Source organism: Streptopelia decaocto (genome assembly GCF_964273445.1).
Source record: "Streptopelia decaocto genome assembly, chromosome: 8".
Classification (NCBI taxonomy): domain Eukaryota; kingdom Metazoa; phylum Chordata; class Aves; order Columbiformes; family Columbidae; genus Streptopelia; species Streptopelia decaocto.
This window is the reverse complement of record NC_138662.1, coordinates 22257853-22280068: the sequence shown is the minus strand read 5'-3', so window position 1 is coordinate 22280068 and position 22216 is coordinate 22257853. Positions and strand designations below refer to the sequence as shown.

At 49.7% G+C, this 22216-nt stretch overlaps 1 protein-coding gene across 1 annotated transcript in view; it reads left to right on the top strand.

Moving 5' to 3' along the window:
• Positions 1 to 22216, top strand: part of FGD5 (FYVE, RhoGEF and PH domain containing 5) — an 80560-nt gene that overhangs the window by 49328 nt on the left and 9016 nt on the right. Inside the window, exons 6-16 of the mRNA XM_082060168.1 lie at positions 677 to 828; positions 1682 to 1838; positions 3078 to 3162; positions 4041 to 4091; positions 5568 to 5626; positions 9163 to 9234; positions 9945 to 10013; positions 16061 to 16144; positions 17150 to 17229; positions 21552 to 21651; positions 22028 to 22165. Coding sequence (XP_081916294.1) covers positions 677 to 828; positions 1682 to 1838; positions 3078 to 3162; positions 4041 to 4091; positions 5568 to 5626; positions 9163 to 9234; positions 9945 to 10013; positions 16061 to 16144; positions 17150 to 17229; positions 21552 to 21651; positions 22028 to 22165 — 1047 coding nt within the window. The remainder of the gene's footprint in view (positions 1 to 676; positions 829 to 1681; positions 1839 to 3077; positions 3163 to 4040; positions 4092 to 5567; positions 5627 to 9162; positions 9235 to 9944; positions 10014 to 16060; positions 16145 to 17149; positions 17230 to 21551; positions 21652 to 22027; positions 22166 to 22216) is intronic.

The following is a 22216-nucleotide window of genomic DNA, read 5'->3' as shown; positions in this document are numbered from 1 at the left end:
TTCACGGAGCCTCCCTACCGAGCTGTCATTTGGATTACTTTCTCTGGTTTTCACTCTCACCCCTGTTTTCCTCACCTCGTGCAATAAAAGCTCCATGCACTTCATGGCTTACTGGGATGCAGAAAAAAATTGGAAAAGGTCTTGGAAAATTATTTGTTCTATAGCTTAAATTTACAGATTCTTCCTCTCTTTAAGTTCGGAGCTGGAGACAAGTGTTGCAGATTTTATCACAAGACACTTAGACATTGATGTTTTTCATGTCAAGCTGTTGGACCCAATGAAATGGCAGGAGAATCTCATCCTTAATTTTTAAAAGTTATGTATCTGGTTACAAAACACTATAAAAATGAGACCAACTATACCCAGAAAAACAGGAAAAAAAGGCAAGCTAAATAAAAAGATACCAAACTTATTGTATGCATAAGGGTCTGATGGCTTGGTCAGGTGAAATATTCAATTTTGGGTTGACAGAATTGTGGAATTCAGCTGAAAATGTTTATGAACTAGTGGATGGAAGAAAACATATGCTATGATCTCCTTGCTATTCTGAGCACACTCTATCAATGGCATCTTATAATTCCTAGAAACCATAGTTTAGGAATCAAGGAATTGTAACGATGATTTCAGAAGAGACACTTGAAGTCTGTTTGCCCGATTTCTGTATTGTTGTTCACAGGATTTCTATGAAGTTATCTTGAAAGTGCTTGGAGATGAAGATGAAAATGAACAGGAGGAAGTTAAACTCAAGCAGGGTCTGAGTGAACTTCCTGAAATTTATGAATTACACCAAGACATCCTGGGAGAACTGGAAGAAAGAGTCCGCAGATGGTAAGGATGGGATGGTGCCGTGTGAAGGGCTCAGCGAGCCCCTCCGTGTCCCCCGACCCACGAGCCGGGCTGGGATCCGGCAGAGGTGAAAGTGCGACCTCAGCTGCGCCGGCAGGTTGTGCACACGGGCAGGAATGGAGCAAATGTAGAGGCTTTCAGGCTAAGAAACCAAATGCTGAAACATCTGCGTGGCCACAGCCCGTGAGTCCACGATGGCCCCGTGGGCCGGTGCGAGGACAGCCGGCTCCGTACGCGTTATCTGCTGCTGCCAGCTCGCAGTCGTCACCGGGCGGCTCCGCACGTGTGGCCTGAAGGTCACAGGCGTGTGCCACGGGACGGCATCAAAACGATCCTGCAGATCACCCGCTGACAGAAACGCCCGCAGCCGGGCGGCCCGGGCGCAGCCGGCGGGCCCTGGCGGGCTCAGCTCGGCCCGGGCGCAGCCGGCGGGCCCTGGCGGGCTCAGCTCGGCCCGGGCGCAGCCGGCGGGCCCTGGCGGGGCTCAGCTCGGCCCGGGCGCAGCCGGCGGGCCCTGGCGGGCTCAGCTCGGCCCGGGCGCAGCCGGCGGGCCCTGGCGGGCTCAGCTCGGCCCGGGCGCAGCCGGCGGGCCCTGGCGGGCTCAGCTCGGCCCGGGCGCAGCTGGCGGGCCCTGGCGGGGCTCAGCTCGGCCCGGGCGCAGCCGGCGGGCCCTGGCGGGCTCAGCTCGGCCCGGGCGCGCGGCCTCGCGGGGCAGCTCGTTCAGCTAAGGAGGCCTCTGGCTTAGGCCAGGCTGCCAGGCCTCGAGCTATCAAACGGCTGAAGTAAGAATGTCTAAAAGGAATTACCTCTGCTCCTTTTCTTTCTGTGGCCTTAGGGAGGAACACCAGAAAGTTGCTGATGTTTTTCTCTCCAGAAAATCAAGGCTGGATCACCACACAGCATATATTATGCAGTTCGATAGGAATTTGGCTTTGCTAGATGAAACCTGCCTTAAGTATTCCCAACTGGCTACCATCGTTCAGGAGTTCGAGGTACGGTTCCCACGTTGTTTTACCTGCACCCACGTATGTTTGTACCGCAGGGCTGACTCAGATGTTTTTTCGGCAGCTCCAGCAGTGCTGGGGTACAATGGGAGAACAGCTCTCTCCACACACCCTGGTGCTAAATCCGAAGTGAGATGTTCACACATGCGTGATGTGTTTGTGTCTGTGTCTGTTTCAATTGAGGCCTTATAGAACAGAATAATTTAGGTTGGAAAAGACCCTTAAGATCATAGGATCCAACCATAAACCTAACACAGCCACTAAACCACGTCCCTAAGCGCCTGTTCAACCCCTCCGGGGATGGTGACTCCACCACTGCCCTGTTCCAATGCCCGACAACCCCTTGGGGAAGAAATTGTTCCCAATATCTGAACTAAACCTCCCCCGGTGCCACTTGAGGCTGTTTCCTCTTGTGCTGTCACTTGTTCCTTGGGAGAAGAGACCAAAACCCTCCTCACTATAACCTGTGCAATCCACGAGCAGCCAGTTTCTCCAGGAGAACGCTGTGGAAAACTGTCAAAGGCTTTACTGAAGCCGAGGTAAACAACATCCCCAGCATTTCCCTCATCCATTCAGCTGGCCACTCTGCCATAAACACAGATCAGGTTGGTCAAGCAGGACCTGCCTTTCATAAACCCATGCTGACTGGGTCTGATATGCGGCAACAGGCAATGGGTTGAAACTAAAGGGTGAATGTAAAGAGAAAATGCTGCTTTTCCATGTGCGTTAAATCAGATCACCACCTCATTTTGCTTTCTTGTAAACACTCTCTAGACATTTAATTCCAACTCAATCACAAGGAGATGTTTTACTGTATTTTGCTCAATTCCATGTCTTGAAATAAGACACTAAAAAAGTTGCAGGCAGAATAAACTTTCAGTCCAAAAAAGAAACCATTATAAGCTTCACTGGGGTGTGATATATCTGTCTTCAGATGCCACCCTAAAATCTCTACCCAGCCCTTACCTGCTAAATGGCATTTGCTTTCTGTACATTTCTCTCTGAGTCCAAACTATTTGTGAATGATGCCATAGGAAATCAACTGTTTAGAGTACTTATTTATAGTCACAAAGACAGTACCCCCCGCAAGCTGGGCAAACTGGGAACGGTGCAATGGAATTTGGGTGTCTGAACAGTAGCAAGCTTTCATAGTACCTATCGGGTGGCGATAACTCGCTGCGCTGCACGTCCTGATCTCTGTGTCTCCTCTCCCTCTGCCGAGGACAGCGGGGCGCGGGGGGCGCCCGCCGTGTCCAACACCAGCTGCTGCGCGTGGTGCAGCGTGTCTTCCAGTACCGCGTGCTGCTCACAGGTCAGTAACGCGGCTCCCGGCTACTCGCGGGAAACCCTCCCATGTTGCTCTAAAGCTAAACCAGGGCTGAAGCAGTGTGGGATTTCCTGGGAAATTTTGCAGTCATTAAAAGTGTAAAGATCCCGACAAAGAACAGACATAAAAGAACAGACAGATGATGCAAGGCAAGTAGTCCAAATAAGACTGACACGTTAAAAGTCTGCATATAATTAAAATATAATTCCTGTAAATGTATGTCATATTGTATTTTACAGAAGCCACTTTCAGAAAGCGACCGAGTTCAGTAGTAATTGAACTCTGCATTTCCAGAACCAGAGTCTCCTTCCTGTGTCTATAAGATGCATATAATTAATTTACTATAACTACAGAAAATCAGTCATTACAGCAAAACCCATTCATTCATATGGGAAGACAGAGTTCATTAGAAGAACAATTGTTTGTAAAAATGGTGCCACTCAGCAATTCTCTTGGCTGAGAAACAAGGGAGTATTTTTGTCCCTCTCTTTTTAGCTGTTTATACCTGCAGAGTGATGTGATGAGTCAAAATCTCTATCAATGCTCTTGCGTTGATTCTCAAAGCAGAATACAGTCAAAGAGGAGTTTAGCTTTGGAAACAGGCTACATACACTTAATTACATGGGAACAGAGACATGGAGCACGGCGGGGTGTCCCGCCTGGCAGGGCGGGGGCGCTCGGGCGCCCTGCTCTCGCGGGAACCCTGCCCAGGCAGGCCTGCACTACGCGATCTTCCGTCCTTCCAACCCAAACCGTTCTATGGCTCTGTGCTTAGGGTTTTATGTTTTAGCTAATAGCACTACAAATTATGTGGATCTCTATTCTGATTCTTGGATGTCTGTATGGTTGATTCTTTCCTACAGATTACTTGAATAATCTTTGCCCTGATTCTACAGAGTATGAAGACACACAAGGTAAAACAGAATGGGTAGAAAAAAAATTCTGCTTTGCTAACTCTCTTTCTAAAGAGGTACAGGGTCTATACTGGTAGTACATGGAAGAGGATTATTTTCAAGATTTTCTGTTAACAGGTTAGATGTGAGACCTGTAACAACCAGTTACTAACTTAGACAAATTATTTAGGGCAAAATCCCTATCCTTTTTTCATTGAAAAATGTGGGCTTCTTACTGTTTTGACACGATGAGCAACAGAAGAAGAAATTGCCATCTATACAAATATGGTGCAGATATGGTAGTTCTGGCCCAGCCACCGGGGAAGCTGCAGCCCCCTGTGGCTCCCGCCGTGTTTGGCCTGGTCACTGTAAAGCCAACTGGGACGGCTCCACCCGCTTCGTTCTGTCCCGCTATCTGCGGTCTGGCTGCTGTGCCCTGTGAACTCCTGGGAAACCCAGGAGGTTTGAATCATGGATCTCTGTTCTGGGTTCCTTAAGCCCGAGTAAACTTGAAAGACATTGCATAAAAATCAGCTCTGCACAATCAAAAACAAGCCCAGATGTTCAGCTGCCAACATCAGTCTTTCCAGCACACCAGATGGATGAAGCAGAAGTCTCTTACTCGCACTAACCTCAAAGTAGGGTTTAACCTTGGACTCAGCAGGAAGAGCTTCCAGGATGGAATAAGCAGGAATAACATTGTATTGATGGAATCAGTTGGTCTCTGTGTTACACAGAGTGTAATCATAGCAATAAGGCCTGTGACTGACTGCTCTACCCCAGAGCAGGACCTTGTGCAAGATCTAGGGCAAGGCAGGCGCCCAAGCCCTGTGGCCACGATTGCCTGTCCGGGCTGCGGGGAGCACACGCCTGTCCCGCTTCTGGCCAGCGATGGCCAGTGTGCTCCCAGGCTGGCCAGGAACAGGCAGGATGCCCCGTCCCACCGCGGACCCGAGCCACGCCGTGCCGCTGACCACGGCACCAAACGTACCCCACTGGAGAACCCAGGTGGTAATTAATGGCACCACTTCATCCACGCTCCTGTCCGAACAGGATGACCCATCCTCTCCCTCGGCAGTACGCAGAAACAGGTCACCTCAGGTTGCCATGGCTAAAGCTGGCTTACATTAGACTCCCCCTACCACAAGCCCTAATTGTATAAAATCTGCAACTAGAAAACATGACAGAAGGACTTTGTGGCGTGCTAGGCGCTTAAAAGCAACCCTGTGAGCTCTCGTGGCCAGCACGAGCGCGATGCAGAGTTTGACACAAGGGAATGGCGGAGGGAAGGGGAGCTGCCGGCTCTGCGCTCTGCACTGTGCTTTCAGTTGGCTGGGCAGCTGCATTCTGAAAGCGCCGAAGTCAAAGGAGCTGCTGCTGGGAATGTTGTTTGCTTTCTTTTTTTTATTTTAAAGATGCCCTTGCAAACAGAAGGGATGTGGGTATTTTCCTACTCTTCTATGTGATTCATGGTGTTTGTTTTGCTTCATCCCTCAGCTGCCTTATTCATCGTTTCTGAAATCACGGACCGAGCCAACGACAGCATGCTCCAGGCGGTGAGTCCCCCTGCTCCCCTGACTGACCGTGTCTCTTCTGCTCATCTGCTGAATATCTGTGCTAAATTCTGAAGCCTCCTCCAGGGTGAGACTCCAGGCTTTACACAGAACTGAGTTACAGGATCCCAGATATGGAGTAGGTCTATGCCTCCTGTAACTGAGATCTCAAAGTTTGCACAGTAACCTTGGAGCTGTAGGGATACTTGTGTTAGAGGTTGAGAACTACAGGAGCTCAGTTCCTAACAGATCAAGGCCACACATCTTCTTCTGGCACCGGTGCTTCCTTAGATTTCACTCAGATGAACACTTTTGTGAAGTCAGAAGCATACGTAAGTGGCCCAAGTCAAATTTACTGTGCTGCATTATCATGCGATGATTGTATCTCCACTAAGCCATGCTTTAATCTGAAGAACGCCACTATATCGTCTGACTTTTACAGATGTCACAGACTGTATAATCACTGCTATTAATAATGTCTGTTTTGGAACAATTTCATTGCAAATTCCACATGGATTTTGACACTTGGTTTTTTATCACGTCATCAGAGCACATCTGCTCTTTTTCAAAACCGTGGCCTGGAAGAGATGAAAGAAAGTTTCCTTCATTCCCATCTGTTTGAAGCTGTGGGGTTTGTGGAGGCACAGGTTCATGAGAATCAAAGTACAGTGTTCTGCTAAGTCAGATGTTGTCCTCCTGAATTAATATCCCATCCAAAAAAGCCACAACCAGCAGTTCTTTTCTTTCAGTTTTTACAAAACGCAAAGAATTTAAGAAGTTACTCTAATTATGGAACAAACGGAACAACGCCACTCTAGATAGGGTGTTAGTAACTTGTCACGTACCTGGTTGAAGTCCAAAGCAGTGATTTAGACTTGGCATGTACCTGGAAGGGGGAAGATTGCTGCTGCCGCTTATCAACTCATCAAACTACACTCCAAAAACCCGACAGGAGCACTGAATTATGATCTACATTTTCTGTGGAGTATCAGTGATTCATTATTAGCTTTTTTGTTTTATGATAGTAAGACTCCAGCAGTTTTTCCCCAGGAACTATTAACCCAGGATTTTCAGACACATTATGATATCAGCTATCTCCGCAGCATTGTCATCAAATAGGAGATTATTATTTGCAGTTTACAGATGTGCAAACAGAGGCATAAGGCATACCATCACCATCTGTAACTCTTGAACCCAGCAGGGTTTGTACTGCGCTCTGAAGTTCTGCAATCTGTTAGAGGCCCTGAGGTGCTATAAATCACTGATGCTATTAACAGTATCAACAGCAGCAGCAGGTGAATTGCCTGGGGTGAATGTGCCGTTCCTCCTGCACAGACATCATGACGACACGGTGGAAGCTGCAGGTCTGCGATAAAATGGCCAGAGGGATTCAGCCGCCCACATCTGCAGTACCAGAGGGTGGAGCTTTGTCTTAATTTTTTAATCGTAGCTTGAGAAGTATATTTGAAAAGAGAATGAGGATAGTTGAAAGGACAATGATGATAGTTTTAAGCATAATTAAGAAAACTATCCAAACAGGGCATTCCAGAGGAACTGCAGGGAAGCTAGACCCCCTCAGCGGCCCACGTTCCCGGATGAGTGCCTGTGCTTCACACGCAACGGCTGTTTGGCTTCCTCCAGGAAACGAGCCCGAGCCACGTCTGTGCGTTTCCTGGCGAACACGTGTCTGCGTTGCAGACGCCAGCACTTCGGCAGGCCCGGGACGAGCCCGGGGACCGGGCTGCAGCGGCCTGTCCTGGGCCCTGCAGAGCCCCGCGGCAGCACTGGCGCTGCCCACGGGTGCGCTCGCGGGACAGCGTCCCGGAGCACGAAGAACGGCCTTCCATTGTGGAAGCTGTCACTCTGACAGGTTTGATGGGGCTAACATACCTTTTTAGTGACGGGAGAGGCTTTTGCAAATGCCTTTTGCAAACATCAGCTCTCCCATGGTCCTTGGTATTTCTAGTGCTATTTTTTTATACATTCTGTTTCCATTTTGCTGGTCTATAGTATTTCAGAAGTGGCCTGAAAAATTCTATTTGTTACATCCTGAATAGCAAAAGAGATACCTGTTGGCTGAAATTCTTGAAATGTGTCGCCTGCCAGTTACGCAGCGCGGTCACCATGCAGCCCGTCCGGCCACGGCTTGCCGGCGTTTCCATGTGTTTGATATGCGGTTCCTGATCACGAACTAAACTTACTATCACGCTAAACAAGTGTTATATTTCACCAGGGCAGTAACATATGGAGGCATTTCAGGCTTATCTCAAAAAGCAAGCTGAGATAGGTACATTAATTGTTTTAGCTGAAATCCAGGGTAAATTAGCCTTGACAGACCATCATGTCGACATGGATATGCTCCTTCTGGTTTCTGTGATAGCCTTCTTAACTAGCAGATTCCATAGACAGCACTGATTTGTATCAGGCAGATACACTGTACAATCTAATTGAGCTTCACTAACTCCAGGGGTATCTTAATGCCCGTCACTGGAGCACAGAAAAACAGACCATTATCCCTCGTAGCACAAAACTGTAGTCAAAGGCTGCCAGGTCATGAATCTATATCAAATATGGTCCTCAGTCTGTAGTTTATCTGGGTGTGTAACTGAGGATTTAAGATGCAATGGCTAATTTAGACAAGAGACTCCTAATTTTCAGACACATTCCAGCGATGACTCATTGCTGCTGTGCAGCCGTTCTGCTGTTCTGACCAGATAAAACCGCAGCTGACTCCTGTATACAAGCCTTTGTTTTAGCAGCCTCACCTGCAAAATGGAAGGAGATTTGAAAAGACTCTAGTAGTACTGCCAAGGTACAGACATCCCTTCTTCCTCCTTTGTATATCCATCCAAAACCATCTTCTTTTATGAGAGCACAGGCTTGGCTAGATTGATCTTATTCACCATCCTCGTAGTTCAGGAGTTCACGCCACGTGCCAGCACCCAGTGACCGTTTGTGCTTTAAGGCCAGGCGGGCAATTAATAGTATCAGTTTGATAATAAACTTCCTGAGTTTTGCAAAGCATCAAAAGAAAGATGCGGCTTCATTACCTGCTTACTAGCTAACCTTCTAAATGCCTATTGCAAGGCCTTTAATCCATTATCACAGAATGTAAGCCTCCAGATAATCCTAACAACAGTCCTAGATTATCAAAGCATGCTTTGGATTACCCGTGTCATGCCAGTAACGCACAGACCTTTGGAGCAGATACTGTACTTTGTCTCTGCTTCCAGTTTATTAGTTCCCAGAGCAAGAAAGTCAGCAAAGAGGCCAATGTATAAATAGCATACGGAGTTAGCAGGCCATTCTGAAGGTGAACTGAGGTATCAGAAGCAGAAGGTGTGTAGAAGTCCAAAGCAGATATGAATACAGGTGATGAGGTTTTACAAAACCTGTAGGGCTGGAAGAAGACTTTCTGGGTGTAAAATCCCTGGGCTTAGCTCTCTCTGAAACCTCATTCTGTAATTCCACTTCTGGAGAAAACAAATGGTGAGGAAGGCGGGGGAAGGTTTGCTCCTGACGGCGGTTTGTCTCCCCAGGAGAACCTGCAGAAGCTGGTGCACATCGAGCACAGCGTGCGAGGGCAGAGCGGGCTCCTGCAGCCGGGACGGGTGAGTGTCGCAGCCCCGGCTCCCCCCGCGTGCGCGGCCGCGCTCCGCACGGCTACAGCTGCTGCTTGTGTAAAGAGCCAGCACTCTGGCGCTGTTCTAGAGAGGAAGACTGCTCCCAATTCTGTTCTCCATCTGAAAAGCATAGGTGACTGTTAATCCACTGATGCGGGTCAGTTATTCTAGACCTGTTCAGATGTTACTGCAATCAAGTTCTAGTATGCTGGTTTAGCTGCTTAGGTACATAGTGCTATCTGCATACCCAGTAATGATACGGACGCACAAAGTACCGTGTTTGCAAACACATACAGATTACGTGTGCAGGCACAGTTATGCGGATGTAGCGTGCTGAAACCCGAGGCTTTAGCTTTTATTTTTTTGGTCTGTCTGTTTTAGAGGAGTTTTAAAGACCAGAGTTATTTTCTGGGGCCCGTTCCATGTCGGCTTTGCAATCTGTGACGGTGCAGGCGCAGTGGGCTGCGGACCGCGGGTCCAGCCCTCGGTTCTGTCCCGCGCAGGAGCAGCAGGGCCAGCGCCGGCAGAGGGCCAGCCAACGCGCAGAGTGAGGCTGAAGCAAGAGTTGAGGCGTCTCTCTCTTCCTGTGCTGATGAAAGCCATTATAGTAGCTCTTTCCTCAGGAGGAATATTCTGTTTTCTCACTGAAATTCAGAATGAGAAGTCTCAGGATTACAACCTGCTGTTTTCTCCTTCAGATATTTGTTAAAGAGGGAACACTGATGAAAATCTCTGGCAAAAACAGGCACCCTCGGCATTTGTTCCTGGTAAGATCTCTTATATTTTCACTCTCTCTTGTATCTTCTCCTGCCCCTGTGCAGCCCCGAATCCTGGCAGAAAGTTTTGGGCTGCGAGTCACGGGACAGCCGGCAGCGATGCGCTGAGCCAGGCCGTGCTGCCGGCAGCGCCGGAGCCCCTTCACCCGTGTGCCCGCGGCCCGGCACGCAGAACACGGGCTGTGCTGCCCCGCTTGTGCCACAGCTACAACACACAGCCCTGACTAGGCCATAATCCTGCGAGGAGTCAGGTTTCCAAGGTGATCAGGAGGATGGGAGCTCCCAAATACTCTCAGCAATCAGGCTTCACAGTTGAAAGTCCAACCCTAAGGCTCTAGGAGAACTGGTCAGAAGTAATAGAGAACACCCTACCGCTAAAGTTTATGAAAGCTTTCTTTGGGTGCACTCAGGAGAGATTTGCATGCTTTTTGTCAGAATCATGACTTAGTTGCAGCCAAGGGACAATGGCCATGCCAGAATGCCCAGGAGCTGGTGCTAGCAGCAGTGATCCCAGCCGCGGTGCACTGAAGCCGACTGATGGCCGCTCCATAACAGACCATTCTTGCTGCCTTACCGATCTCTTCTGGTACGCTCACCTTTGCTAGTATTACAAAACATTGTGGAGCTGTGGCTAAAGCTGGGACCAAATCCCAAGAAGCTGTTAGTGTTTCATCTTCCAGTGTGTTCATACCTGCCACCATGACTCACCACTATGGCCAATACTGAGGTGTCACAAACCTAGCTATTGTAACTGACGCAGAGAATTTAAAAGGAAGATCAGAAATCAGGTTGGTTGTAAACATTGGCAGGAAAGGAATTTAAACTTGGGATAAACTGAGATACATTTCAAGCAGTCCACAACAGTTGTATCAGATTGAAGGTCACAGGAGACTGAAAATATTACTGGAATAAAGAAAGCACAGAAATGAGTTTTTGTCACTGTCTAATTTAGGAACTATTTTTGATTTTTGATTCCTGGGGAGAGTTCAGCTGCTCAAACCCGGATGTTCACTGCAAAGAGAGACATGTCTCTAGGCAGCTGCAGACATTACAGTAGCCAATGTCCTGTTGCCAATAGATGCTCTCAGTATTCTGAAACAGCACTTTTTCTTCCTTACAGTCAGAAAGGCAAACTGTGACCCAATGTGCTGTCATGCAAAGTGTGCGGTGGAGCTAAAAAAACATAGTGGTCACTTTCAAGAACCATAGAATTGGCTTCTTTCTGCTCCAACACACTGAAGCCGCAACCACGTCAGGCTCCTGTACTACGTCTCCTGCTGAGGCGGGACGGGGTGATTGCATCTCAGAAATAGTTTTACACCTATTGGCAAGTATCTGCCGTTGGATTCAGTGATATTTTTACTCAGTCTACTCTGCCCTGAGAGCTCCTGAGGTTGTAAAGCAACACCATGTGTAGTGCAATTGCAGGGAGTAATTCCCACATTAGCACCGGAATGGGTTTGCATTATCTGCTTGTCATTGCTAGCGCTCTGGGTTCTCTGTTGTGCCACCATCACTCGTGCATTGCTTAATGGACTATTTAGCCTGTGGATACATTAAGACAACTACTGCACAGCTATTCCAATGTATTTTCATCTTGGCACATAACATCTTTACCACATCGGTCTTAGGGCCCTACCAACCGTCACTGCCAATGCGTTTGTGTCACCCGAGGCCTGCGCAGACGTGCCTCCCTTTGCCAGGACGTGTCGCCCAGCCCCACGCTGCCCATGCCTGGGGACACCGCGTGGGGAAAAGCCCCACCCAGACCCACAGAACCCAAGACCGGAATGATCTCCTAAACCCCACATTTATTTTAAGCCCTTATATTGTAAGGACCGTGTCATAATCCTTTGAAGACACTGGCAAAATGTCTTAATGTATTGAACTAAAAAACTTTCAGAACTGGTGGTTTTTTTGATACTTCGCATGTCAGGTGCCACTTAGATCACCAGAAGCTAGCACGTATAGATGTAGTTCGATTTAGCTTTCAATGAAATAAGTATATTTACCTTAGCTACATGAACAGCATTTTCTGAAGCTCTTAACGGTGAACTTGCTCTGACTGAAGCTTAGTCAAGCCCAGGACCCTGCGAATTGCAGTGGAGTGTGCACTGAGGGGTAACCCTGTGAGTGTCACCCCTGCGCTGGGATACCTGACCTGCACACCGCGGTCACGAGCCCGTCACACGGACTGTAGTTAGGACGCACAGGTGCCTGCGGGCCCGCGGCCGTGCCCAGGGCTCAGGGTGCTCCGGCGCTGTGCGTGCGCGCGCCCGCAACGTGTGCCCGCACGGGCGCGTCTGTGCACGGCCGGCAGGCGGGGGCGTGCGGACGCACACCGAGGGGCTGGCGATGTGCGTGTTTCTGCGGGGGTGCCGCGTGTATCACAGGTTCCTGGAGCTGGCTGTTCTCTGCAGCTGATGGTATTGTTGAATCTGGCATTTCCTGGCAGGATGTTTGGTGAGTTTTCTGTGCGCCTGTTTCCTGAGGCCGGGCTCTGTTTACAAGGATGTTGGGGCCTCTGCAGCACAGCAGGGGCTGCTGACACGGGCCGGTCCCCTCGGTGCCCCCAACCACAGGACTCTGCAGCTCAGACACTGTCTCTTATCTCACCCTTCCAAGAATTTCTCTACAAAGGCTGCTTGTTTTGCAAGTGGGGTGCAGGAAGCTGCTATCAAATGCGAGACTGTTAAATGCTCGAGCCGGCAGGGCTGGAGCACAGGAGGTTTTAGAGTCGGAGCTTGGAAAACGCAGCCCCAGACGCATTGAGGTTGCTCCACGGACACACAGGGGATGCTCAATGCAGACTTGAATAGAACACGACAGGGTTCATAGCGAACTACCCCTTAAAACATTCAGAAAGAAAAAAACACCCACAAGGCACACGCGGTAGGCACTTCGAGACAGAGGGTGCATTACGTGTGGATGCCAGCAGTTCAGCAGGGCATAGATAAACTTGTGTGGATCAATACATTTGAACACTGTAGGTTAGAAAACTTGCACTGACCTCTAATGTTACAGGGTTCTCATCGCAGCAGAGGAGATTGTAAAAAGAAAGGGGAAAAAAGAAAATAGTAACAGAAAAAAAAATTAAAGGGGGTCATCCTTAACCAACAGTAATAAAAGAATGAGCTGCTTTTAAAATAAATTTCTAACTTTAAAAACAAATAAAGTGAATGGGGTTTGCTGTTCAAGAAACCCAGCAGCACATAGGCCAGAATGCTGACGCTCTCCGCTGGGAGCTGAGCTCTCGCGCCCAGTGCCCACGGCAGCTCCCCCGTCCGGCCTGGCCCGCGGCTCAGCCCAGCGGCGCGGGGCCGAGGAAGGGCCGCTCTCCCGTAACCCTCTGAGCACTCAGGATACGGCAGGATCACCGGGCTAATACGAGATCTCACTAGCGTTCTCTCATTTCACAGAGGATTCTCATCCTGTTAGCAATGAACTCTGCCTGCCTTTTTACCATCTTCACACCTGGCTGATGGGCTCCTAGTTGCTACTAGTAATATCAAGTGAAAAGAGCTTTAATCTGCTTTTCACTGGCACAGTTACAATTGCTGAGGCTGTGAGGAATTCTCTGGTTAAACTGGAATCATCGCGTGGTCATTCCTGCGCAGGCGTCGCCATGCTGGCTGGATTAATGCTAGCACGGACAGTCAGTTATGGAGCGATAAGTAAATCACAGCCACGTGTCACCTTGTTCTAAGGCAATTCTAAAGTGTTGTTGCAAAAGGAGTAAATACTCCACTTGAGAGCACAAAGAACGTGAGGCTCCTGTTCTGACTCTCAGTACGCTTCTACATCCGCAGCTGAGAAGTGTGATCTTAGAACAGTTTCCCGCTCCGCACGAGCTCAGACGCCCCAGGAGGACACAGCGCACGCAGTACAGCGGCCAGTGCAGCAGAGCGGGGAGTCCGTCTGTTAAAATGTTAGAGTGAAATGTTTCAGCATTTTCTACAAAAATATTGGCTGATCTCAGTAAACTCAATTCAGTTTTTAAAAGTAGCAAAATATGAAGTACAAGCTTTGGGGAAAGTCACTCTTCAGTGTATTTTGCCTTACATTAATGGGAATCTGTATTTTAAAGACAGGCAGCTCACACACATAAGCCTGATTTGCTGTGAATCAAACAGCTACTTAATAAACTGGTGTTGACAAGTGAACTCATGACCCTAATAAAGGCAACAACAGTTTTGCTGTTAAGTCCAAGGTGATAAGGATTTAATCCCATGAGTACTAATTCCATGTAATTGTCTTTAACCATTGTTCCTGCTCTGTAAGAAAGCTCAACTATGACCTTTCAGGAAAACATCCATAAGGCTGCACTTTCTGTTTTGGTGGGTTTTTGGGGTTTTGTTTTTTGGGGTTTTGTTTGTTTGTTTGTTTTTCAGGCAAGAAAATTAGTGACAATTTTACACCAGCAGTTTTAGGTGATCAGGCAGTATTATCAAGGCCTCAACAATTCCAGTCATACAGGATACATTTATTGCCAAATCATGCTCTAGTTTCCTCCTTCCTTCTCTGTGTCTGTCTTTATTACAGTTTTCCTTCCAAAATATAGTATTATTACCATCCAATAGGCTATATTTAAACGTCTTTGTCACAGAGGAATCCAAGTGAAGCTAGTTTCTGCCTGCTTTTTAATTTCCTGAGAATGCCTGCACTATGGCACCTTGTCTCTGGCATCACGCAGCATCGCCTGTGCCTTGGTTTTACGTTGCTTGCACATCTTTGTTCGTAGTATCCAGTACAGTCACCAAGGGGCTGAGTCCACGCACGCTGGTGCTGATGAGAGACCAGAGAACACAACCTGCTCGTTCGGGTGACACAGGGAACGCACAACATGAGTTACTGCTGTTCCTCCTGTTACAGCAGCGCAGGAAAGACAGGCCAGCAAAGACAGGGTCCAGTGCTGCTGTTTCATTTATGTTTGTTGGCACGAAGGTAAACGGATGCAAAAATGTCAATGATTAAGTCAGGCAAGAAGCAGAGAAGATCTGATCCCGTTTCATACAAAACTGTTTGAAAAACATGCTTTCTGCAAGGAGCTGTCAGAAATATTTGGGGTGTTCAGGTACAGGTTTCTTCCTCATAAAATGAAAAAAAGTTTCTCCTTTTTGCCCTTCCACGGCCTCTGTTGTGGCTCACAGCCCAGCAGCGCTGTCGCACGTCTGGGCCAGTTCTGCAGCGAGCACAGTTCTGTGGCACCCGCGGCACCCGCGGCACCGCTCCTGACCCGGCCCTGCACCGCGGCACCCGCGGCACCGCTCCTGACCCGGCCCTGCACCGCGGCACCCGCGGCACCGCTCCTGACCCGGCCCTGCACCGCGGCACCCGCGGCACCGCTCCTGACCCGGCCCTGCACCGCGGCACCCGCGGCACCGCTCCTGACCCGGCCCTGCACCGCGGCACCCGCGGCACTGCTCCTGACCCGGCCCTGCACCGCGGCACCCGCGGCACTGCTCCTGACCCGGCCCTGCACCACGGCACCCGCGGCACTGCTCCTGACCCGGCCCTGCACCGCGGCTCCTCTCCTGGCCTCCGCGGCCTCCGCACCCAGACCAGGACAGTCCCTGGAGCCTTCCCGGCCGTGGGGTCTGAGCCCGAGGACAGTCTCTGGAGCCTTCCCGGCCGCGGGGTCTGAGCGCGAGGACAGTCCCTGGAGCCTTCCCGGCCGTGGGGTCCCTGCCCAGCCCCAGGCAGCTGCAGTGCCCTGGGCAGCCGGTCGGTCACCGCAGAGCCTGAGCACGGCGCTGCCCTCTGCACTCTGCTTCACCCAAGCTGAATAAGAAGAGCTAATTATCTGCCTGCTTGGCCACTAGCAACAGTCAAAACTGGGCAGAAGCAGAGTCCTGGCTGCAGCCTCGTCAGTCCAGTGGACGCGCAGCTCTGGATCTGAGCTGTGTGGCCTGGCCTGGCCTCAGTAACAGCCCCAACAGTTCATCAAGTTACTGCTGGTTCTGTGGTGCCCCTGGGAGTACCAGGCAGGCCTGCAAGCCATATTGCAAATTATTGATTTTGTCTTTCTCTTCATACAGATGAATGATGTTCTACTGTACACATATCCCCAGAAGGATGGCAAATACCGACTGAAAAACACCTTGGCTGTGGCAGGCATGAAGGTAACGCCCCGTTTGCATTACAGGCTGGAATTGAAGTGGTATAGTGGGCTGTTAGTGCTTTGCTGGTTTATGTCTCGTATCCAGCTGAGGGGAAGGGGGAGGAGGAGATGAACCTGTTATCAGGGGATTCCCTTGCCTTTTACAGGAGATAGAAGGAAAAATAATATAAAGCAAACATAAAGATTATCTATAAGGCTATGACTTAGTACAACAGCCTTATTTATGCTGCATAAATAATACAAGCCAAAATCATATTTACCACCTGAACACAAATCTAGAGACAGAAAAGATCTCCTATCCTGTTTTGTTTATTCCTCTCTTCACGCCTCCAGCCAACACATGGTTGTTCCCCACCACATATTCACTAGGGCCTAGTCTGCCTGGTTTTAACTCCTGCCACTCAAAATTTACATCAGCTTTCATTTGCCTGTTTTCATGTGCCCTTTAAGTGTTTTCAACACAAGCATTAATGGGTTCAAAAAGTGATTAACCAACTTCATGGGGAAAAGGTGTACTGGGAGCTGTTACATGCAATGATACGAACAGTTTCTTCTTCAGCGAAGAATTGCAGATTACAGAAACTGGACACAAATGTCCTATTCTTACACTCTTTCCTGAAGCATCCATTGGTACTTGTGCAACAGGAGATATTGGGTTGGAGGGGTCTTTGCTTCCTACCTAGCAATCCATTATTTCCATTCATTCCAAGAAGAGCCAAAAGTTTTGCCCAAAAATGCTCTGACACTTGTCAGACTAAACATTTCCTGAGCTTGTCATATTAAAGCTGAGCCCTGATTGATACTTGCCTTACAGTTGGATTAAATTAATTTTTCCTTTAGCAACAGCACCATATTGAATAGAGAGCACTCGTCATTACACCAGCAACTCAAAACCTGCCCGGCTCTTTGGAGCAGGTGGCTGGGATGTCCCAGCTCCACGCGCATCGAGACCGGTACGGCTGCAGGCAGCTTGACTCATGTTCACACGCATGCTGTTTGTTTCTAGGTCAGCTGCCCAGTGACAGAAAAAGCCCAGAATGTCCTGAAGATTGAATATGATGAATATTGCCTGACCCTGTCAGCAAGGTACTGTCCCCAAACCGCCATGGCAGAGGGCGTTACATTCTAGAGTTGCATCTCTGCATTAGTCTAAACAATACCCAACACTTAACTGGTGTCTCATTCTTTTTTTAACCCCATTTCAGTCTATGCTATTGTGACAGACAATGACTGAGTGCTTGATTACACAATGAAGATATTAATTATAAATGTGAAGCTCATAAACTGTCACTAATTCAACTCATATACCCAGTAAAGATTAGAAGTCAGCTTTTGATAACATCTTAAAGAGAAAGGAAAGAGAAGAAAGTCTGTCACGAAGAAGCCTGAGTCCTTCCTGTTATCTTTCACACTTCCTCCCTGTGACACTACAATTATGTTATATCGCCCCTTGTAGAAGTTCACTTGTTACCTCATACCACTAGGGCTGCGAAACTGCCACAGAAAATGGTAATTAGGTAATACCATGCAACAGATATAAAAGCATTCGATAGTGCATAGATGACAAAGCAAAAATTAAACCTCACTGGCAGCCTCACGGGTCTTTCTAATAAAAGGAGTTTCAGTGCAGAGTTTGTGCAGTGCTAGTATTGACTGCAGCTGGGAGCCAGGATCTCTGTCCGGGGGCCACAAGCCAACACCAGAAGGAGATGGTAGGTCAGTTTCTGATCAGAAGATAGCAGTGTATTGCATTTTTTAATGCTTCTAGCTCAAAATTATCCTGGCTTGATTTTCAAGTGCAGTTTACTAAAAAGACAGCACACTAGCAGTGGTATTAACATAAGGTCTTCAATGCTTTTAGGTAATGATTTTCCCACCATCAGCCTCCAGCTCCAGCATGGCTGGAAACACAGCAGACTCCTCTAAACCGCAGAGTGCAACAGAGAGACAAGAGGGCGCTTTCTTGATCAGAATCAGAATTGGGAGCTCCCATCCTTCCCAGGGCGCTCGCCATCTGTGGGCAGTACTCAGATACCCGTCCAAGCCTTTTTGTCTACTTCCTTTTATAACCCGCAAATTAGAAAATATCTGAGAGTTTCTTAGAACTGCTCATTCATCGCAACCCCCAAAATACACACACAGGGCTTGTGAATTGCCTGCTGCCCGTTACGGAGGCAGGGCGCACAGTCCTGTGTTGGAGAAGGGGATGGCTGCTGCATGTCCCCTTTGCTCGGGCAGCGGGAGCTGCCCTAGTGAGAAGCTCAGGATGTTCTGCTTGCGTTGTTGTGCTGTTTCTCTGCCTTTTGTACTGATACCAAGTCTACGCTTAGTTAGCCTAAACAAAGCATGAGGCCAGCGTGAGCTGTGTTTCTTTGGCAGTAGATAGAACCAGGGCCTGAGACCAAGGTTGCTCTTCTGATAACAGCCAGATGGAGACTCACTCTTATCGGAGCGCTGGGACAGAGCCCTTTCCCCTGATGTACTGCTCATTCTGGGACCAATCTGCCACAAGCCACCCAAGCCTGCGCTGGCCGGCAGAGCTGATGGGACACTAGTGGGGCAGCACGTCCTCCCAGCCCAGCACACGGCAGCCTGCGCGCGCACCGAACGGAGCGCCGGGAAAGCGCCTCCTCAGAACGGAGCTTTACTGATCACAGCGAGGTGCTGCAAGTCTGCACTGAAAGCCTCCCTGAAAGGCTGACTGACAGTGATAGCACTGCAACAAACCCCCATCCCAGCCCAGTGCCTGTGTTCCATGGATGTCTCCTTCTGTCCAGGAGACTGCAGTGACAATTTGACCCTCTCTTTCTGTTTGCTTAAGGAAGAATAGATGAATCGACATAGATAATTGCTAGTTCATCACAAAAGGCGCAGCTCAAAAATCATACAAGGACCAAAAGTGGCAATGGTGAATCAAGGTCTGAGCTCTGGACATCAGAGGTTCAGCAAAAATTCCTCTGAGCCTTCATGCAACCAGTGAAATAGCTAATTAAGAATAGGCCAGTGCCAGCTGACATAATTTATCTCACTTATCAGCAGATAGGTATTATTCCCACATTTAGACACTAATAACCTGTGATTACTGCCTAGAGATGTTTAATGGAGTGGAGAAGAGGTTAAAGGGGCCAGTTAGATATCAGGCTTTTAATAGCAGATTGTCCCTCTCATCTGTCTTTCCCAAAGTGGTTTTAATTTACATCACTATACAGCCACGAGTTCCTTTGTTTTTTAAAATTGTATCTTAATTCTCAAGTGAAGAGAGTTTCCAAGAATTAGCAAGAGAAAGCTTGAAACCAGGACTTCTTTTAGTGCTTTGCAGGCTGCAGGTGTGATTTGTCTGGAAGACAGAGACATCTTCAGATTTCTTAGAAAGTGCAGCCTTACAGGAGTTTTGGTGGTGACAAGGGCTGCCTAGTAGCGAGGCTGTTGCCAGAGACGATCTGTAGCACAGCCCTGGGCTGGCAAAGGTCAGCCTGGACGCAATAGATACGCTGGCTCCCAGTTGCTGCTCCGGTTTCTGCTCCAGGTTTGTTGAACTTCACAGGGGCTGGTGTTTTTCAGGCAGTGGATTATGCTCACAGTGCAGAGGGATGCTAAGGCAGAGATCACTGACAAAATCTGGCATTTCCTCTCTTTTTGTGCCTTTTTTTTTATAAGACCACAAAAGACAGATTGTTGTCAGATGTCTTGTTTGGTGGCCTTCACGAGGACAGCGTGAGGAAGTCACAGCTGAACAGCAGCTGGCAATGATGCCACTGCTATTTTGTACAACAAAGTCTCGTGGGCAGCTTTACTGTGGGCGGCTGGTGTGACTCGGGGGGGAGACCACCCTGAGCCACATCCCCTCGGTGACCGCTGCTGGGACAGCCGGCACCGGGCAGCACCCACGGAGGGGAAGCGCAGCCTGACATCCCAGCAGGAGAAGCAGCGGACAGGCAGGACAGCTGATGGCTGTCCCGGGGCAGATACAGCCCTGCGCTCCCGAGCAGCTGTCCCGGGGCAGATACAGCCCTGCGCTCCCGAGCAGCTGTCCCGGGGCAGATACAGCCCTGCGCTCCCGAGCAGCTGTCCCGGGGCAGATACAGCCCTGTGCTCCCGAGCAGCTGTCCCGGGGCAGATACAGCCCTGTGCTCCTGAGCAGCTGTCCCGGGGCAGATACAGCCCTGTGCTCCCGAGCAGCTGTCCCAGGGCCGGTACAGCCCTGTGCTCCCGAGCAGCTGTCCCGGGGCAGGTACAGCCCTGTGCTCCCGAGCAGCTGTCCCGGGGCAGATACAGCCTGTGCTCCCGAGCAGCTGTCCCGGGGCAGATACAGCCCTGTGCTCCTGAGCAGCTGTCCCGGGGCAGATACAGCCCTGTGCTCCTGAGCAGCTGTCCCGGGGCAGATACAGCCCTGTGCTCCCGAGCAGCTGTCCCAGGGCCGGTACAGCCCTGTGCTCCCGAGCAGCTGTCCCGGGGCAGGTACAGCCCTGTGCTCCCGAGCAGCTGTCCCGGGGCCGGTACAGCCCTGTGCTCCCGAGCAGCTGTCCCAGGGCAGGTACAGCCCTGTGCTCCCGAGCAGCTGTCCCGGGGCAGATACAGCCCTGTGCTCCCGAGCAGCTGTCCCGGGGCAGATACAGCCCTGTGCTCCCGAGCAGCTGTCCCGGGGCAGATACAGCCCTGTGCTCCCGAGCAGCTGTCCCAGGGCAGGTACAGCCTGTGCTCCCGAGCAGCTGTCCCAGGGCCGGTACAGCCTGTGCTCGCCCAGGCAGCTGGACCCACTGCTTTGCCTTGTGCTAAGGGGGCATCTAGGGGCCGGTCTGGAGAACTGCTGCCTTCCACGCATGACAGCAGCTGCAGGGAATGTAGAAATTCTGTCCCAAACTGTTGTCCTGGCCTCTTGCCAGGTGACTGGAGATAGTCTGTGATGGAGCTAGTGGAACATGGAAGCACTCACACGTCTGCCGTGGGTGACACACTTGTGTGTTTCCCAACGTGCAGATCATCTAAGCGTCCCCCTCTGGAGATGAGTATGAACACGCTTATTCGGAGCAACCCTGCCAACACTACATGCCCTATCGTGCCTGAAAGAGGGGGCAGACATGACAAAAAAGGAGACATTTCATAATGTCCTATGTGATCTAGGGTTGAGTGGCTTATAGCAAAGTCAGAGACTCCTTTGAAAAATTTTCTGGGCATTTATTTCCTTCTTGGTCACAGGCCTAAACATGGTTCTACACGAATCATCCTGCTGAATATGCCCAACAGTCAGTTTTGCTCCTGGTCAGGAAATGCCCAGTTCAACACAGTGGTGGGGAAAAGCAAAAAGCAAACATTCACAAAGTGCAGCTTTTCTTCTCTCATCCACAAACAGTTTGCCTCAGTCCCTGCTGCGCGTGGCATTGACTGCTCTGCTCTATTTCATCCCACAGCTCGTGCTCGGAAAGGGACGACTGGTACAGCTGCCTCAGCAGACACATCCCAGACGACCACAAAGCCCACAACACTTCCACTTTCCACAGCAGCGTGGAGGTGAACGGAGCACGAGTCTTTCAGTGCTTGAACGGGGAAGGGGGAAAGGAGAGAAAGAGGAAAGGAGGAGGGTTATAAAAGCATAGAACAGATTTGGATTGTGTGGGAAATGTCCCAAGTTGTAAAGACATAAAGTGCTCAGGCCCCTTTCAACTGAAGGCTATAGAGCTTTTTATGGATATTACTGCACCATGTACTGACCGGCCAGTGTTTCGGTGCTGACACAGCTGTCTCACAATGTGCATTCGGATTTAGGAAATTTGGGGATCTTAGCAAATGGAGGTAGACTGAAATGAGATAAGAATTGTATGTGATGTACCAGGGCTGACGGAGTGTGCTTTGGACGCTGCTTCATTTGTTCGTTTTTGATTTTAAGCTAAGGGAAAGGCTTGGAATCCCCCTGGGTGAGAGGCCTCCCACTTTGGTACCCGTGTCCCATGTCATGATGTGCATGAACTGCGGCTGCGACTTCACGCTCACGCTGAGGCGACACCACTGCCACGCCTGCGGGAAGGTAAGAGCGCCCCGTCCCCCTGCGGACACCGCCGCAGACGCGCAGCAACAT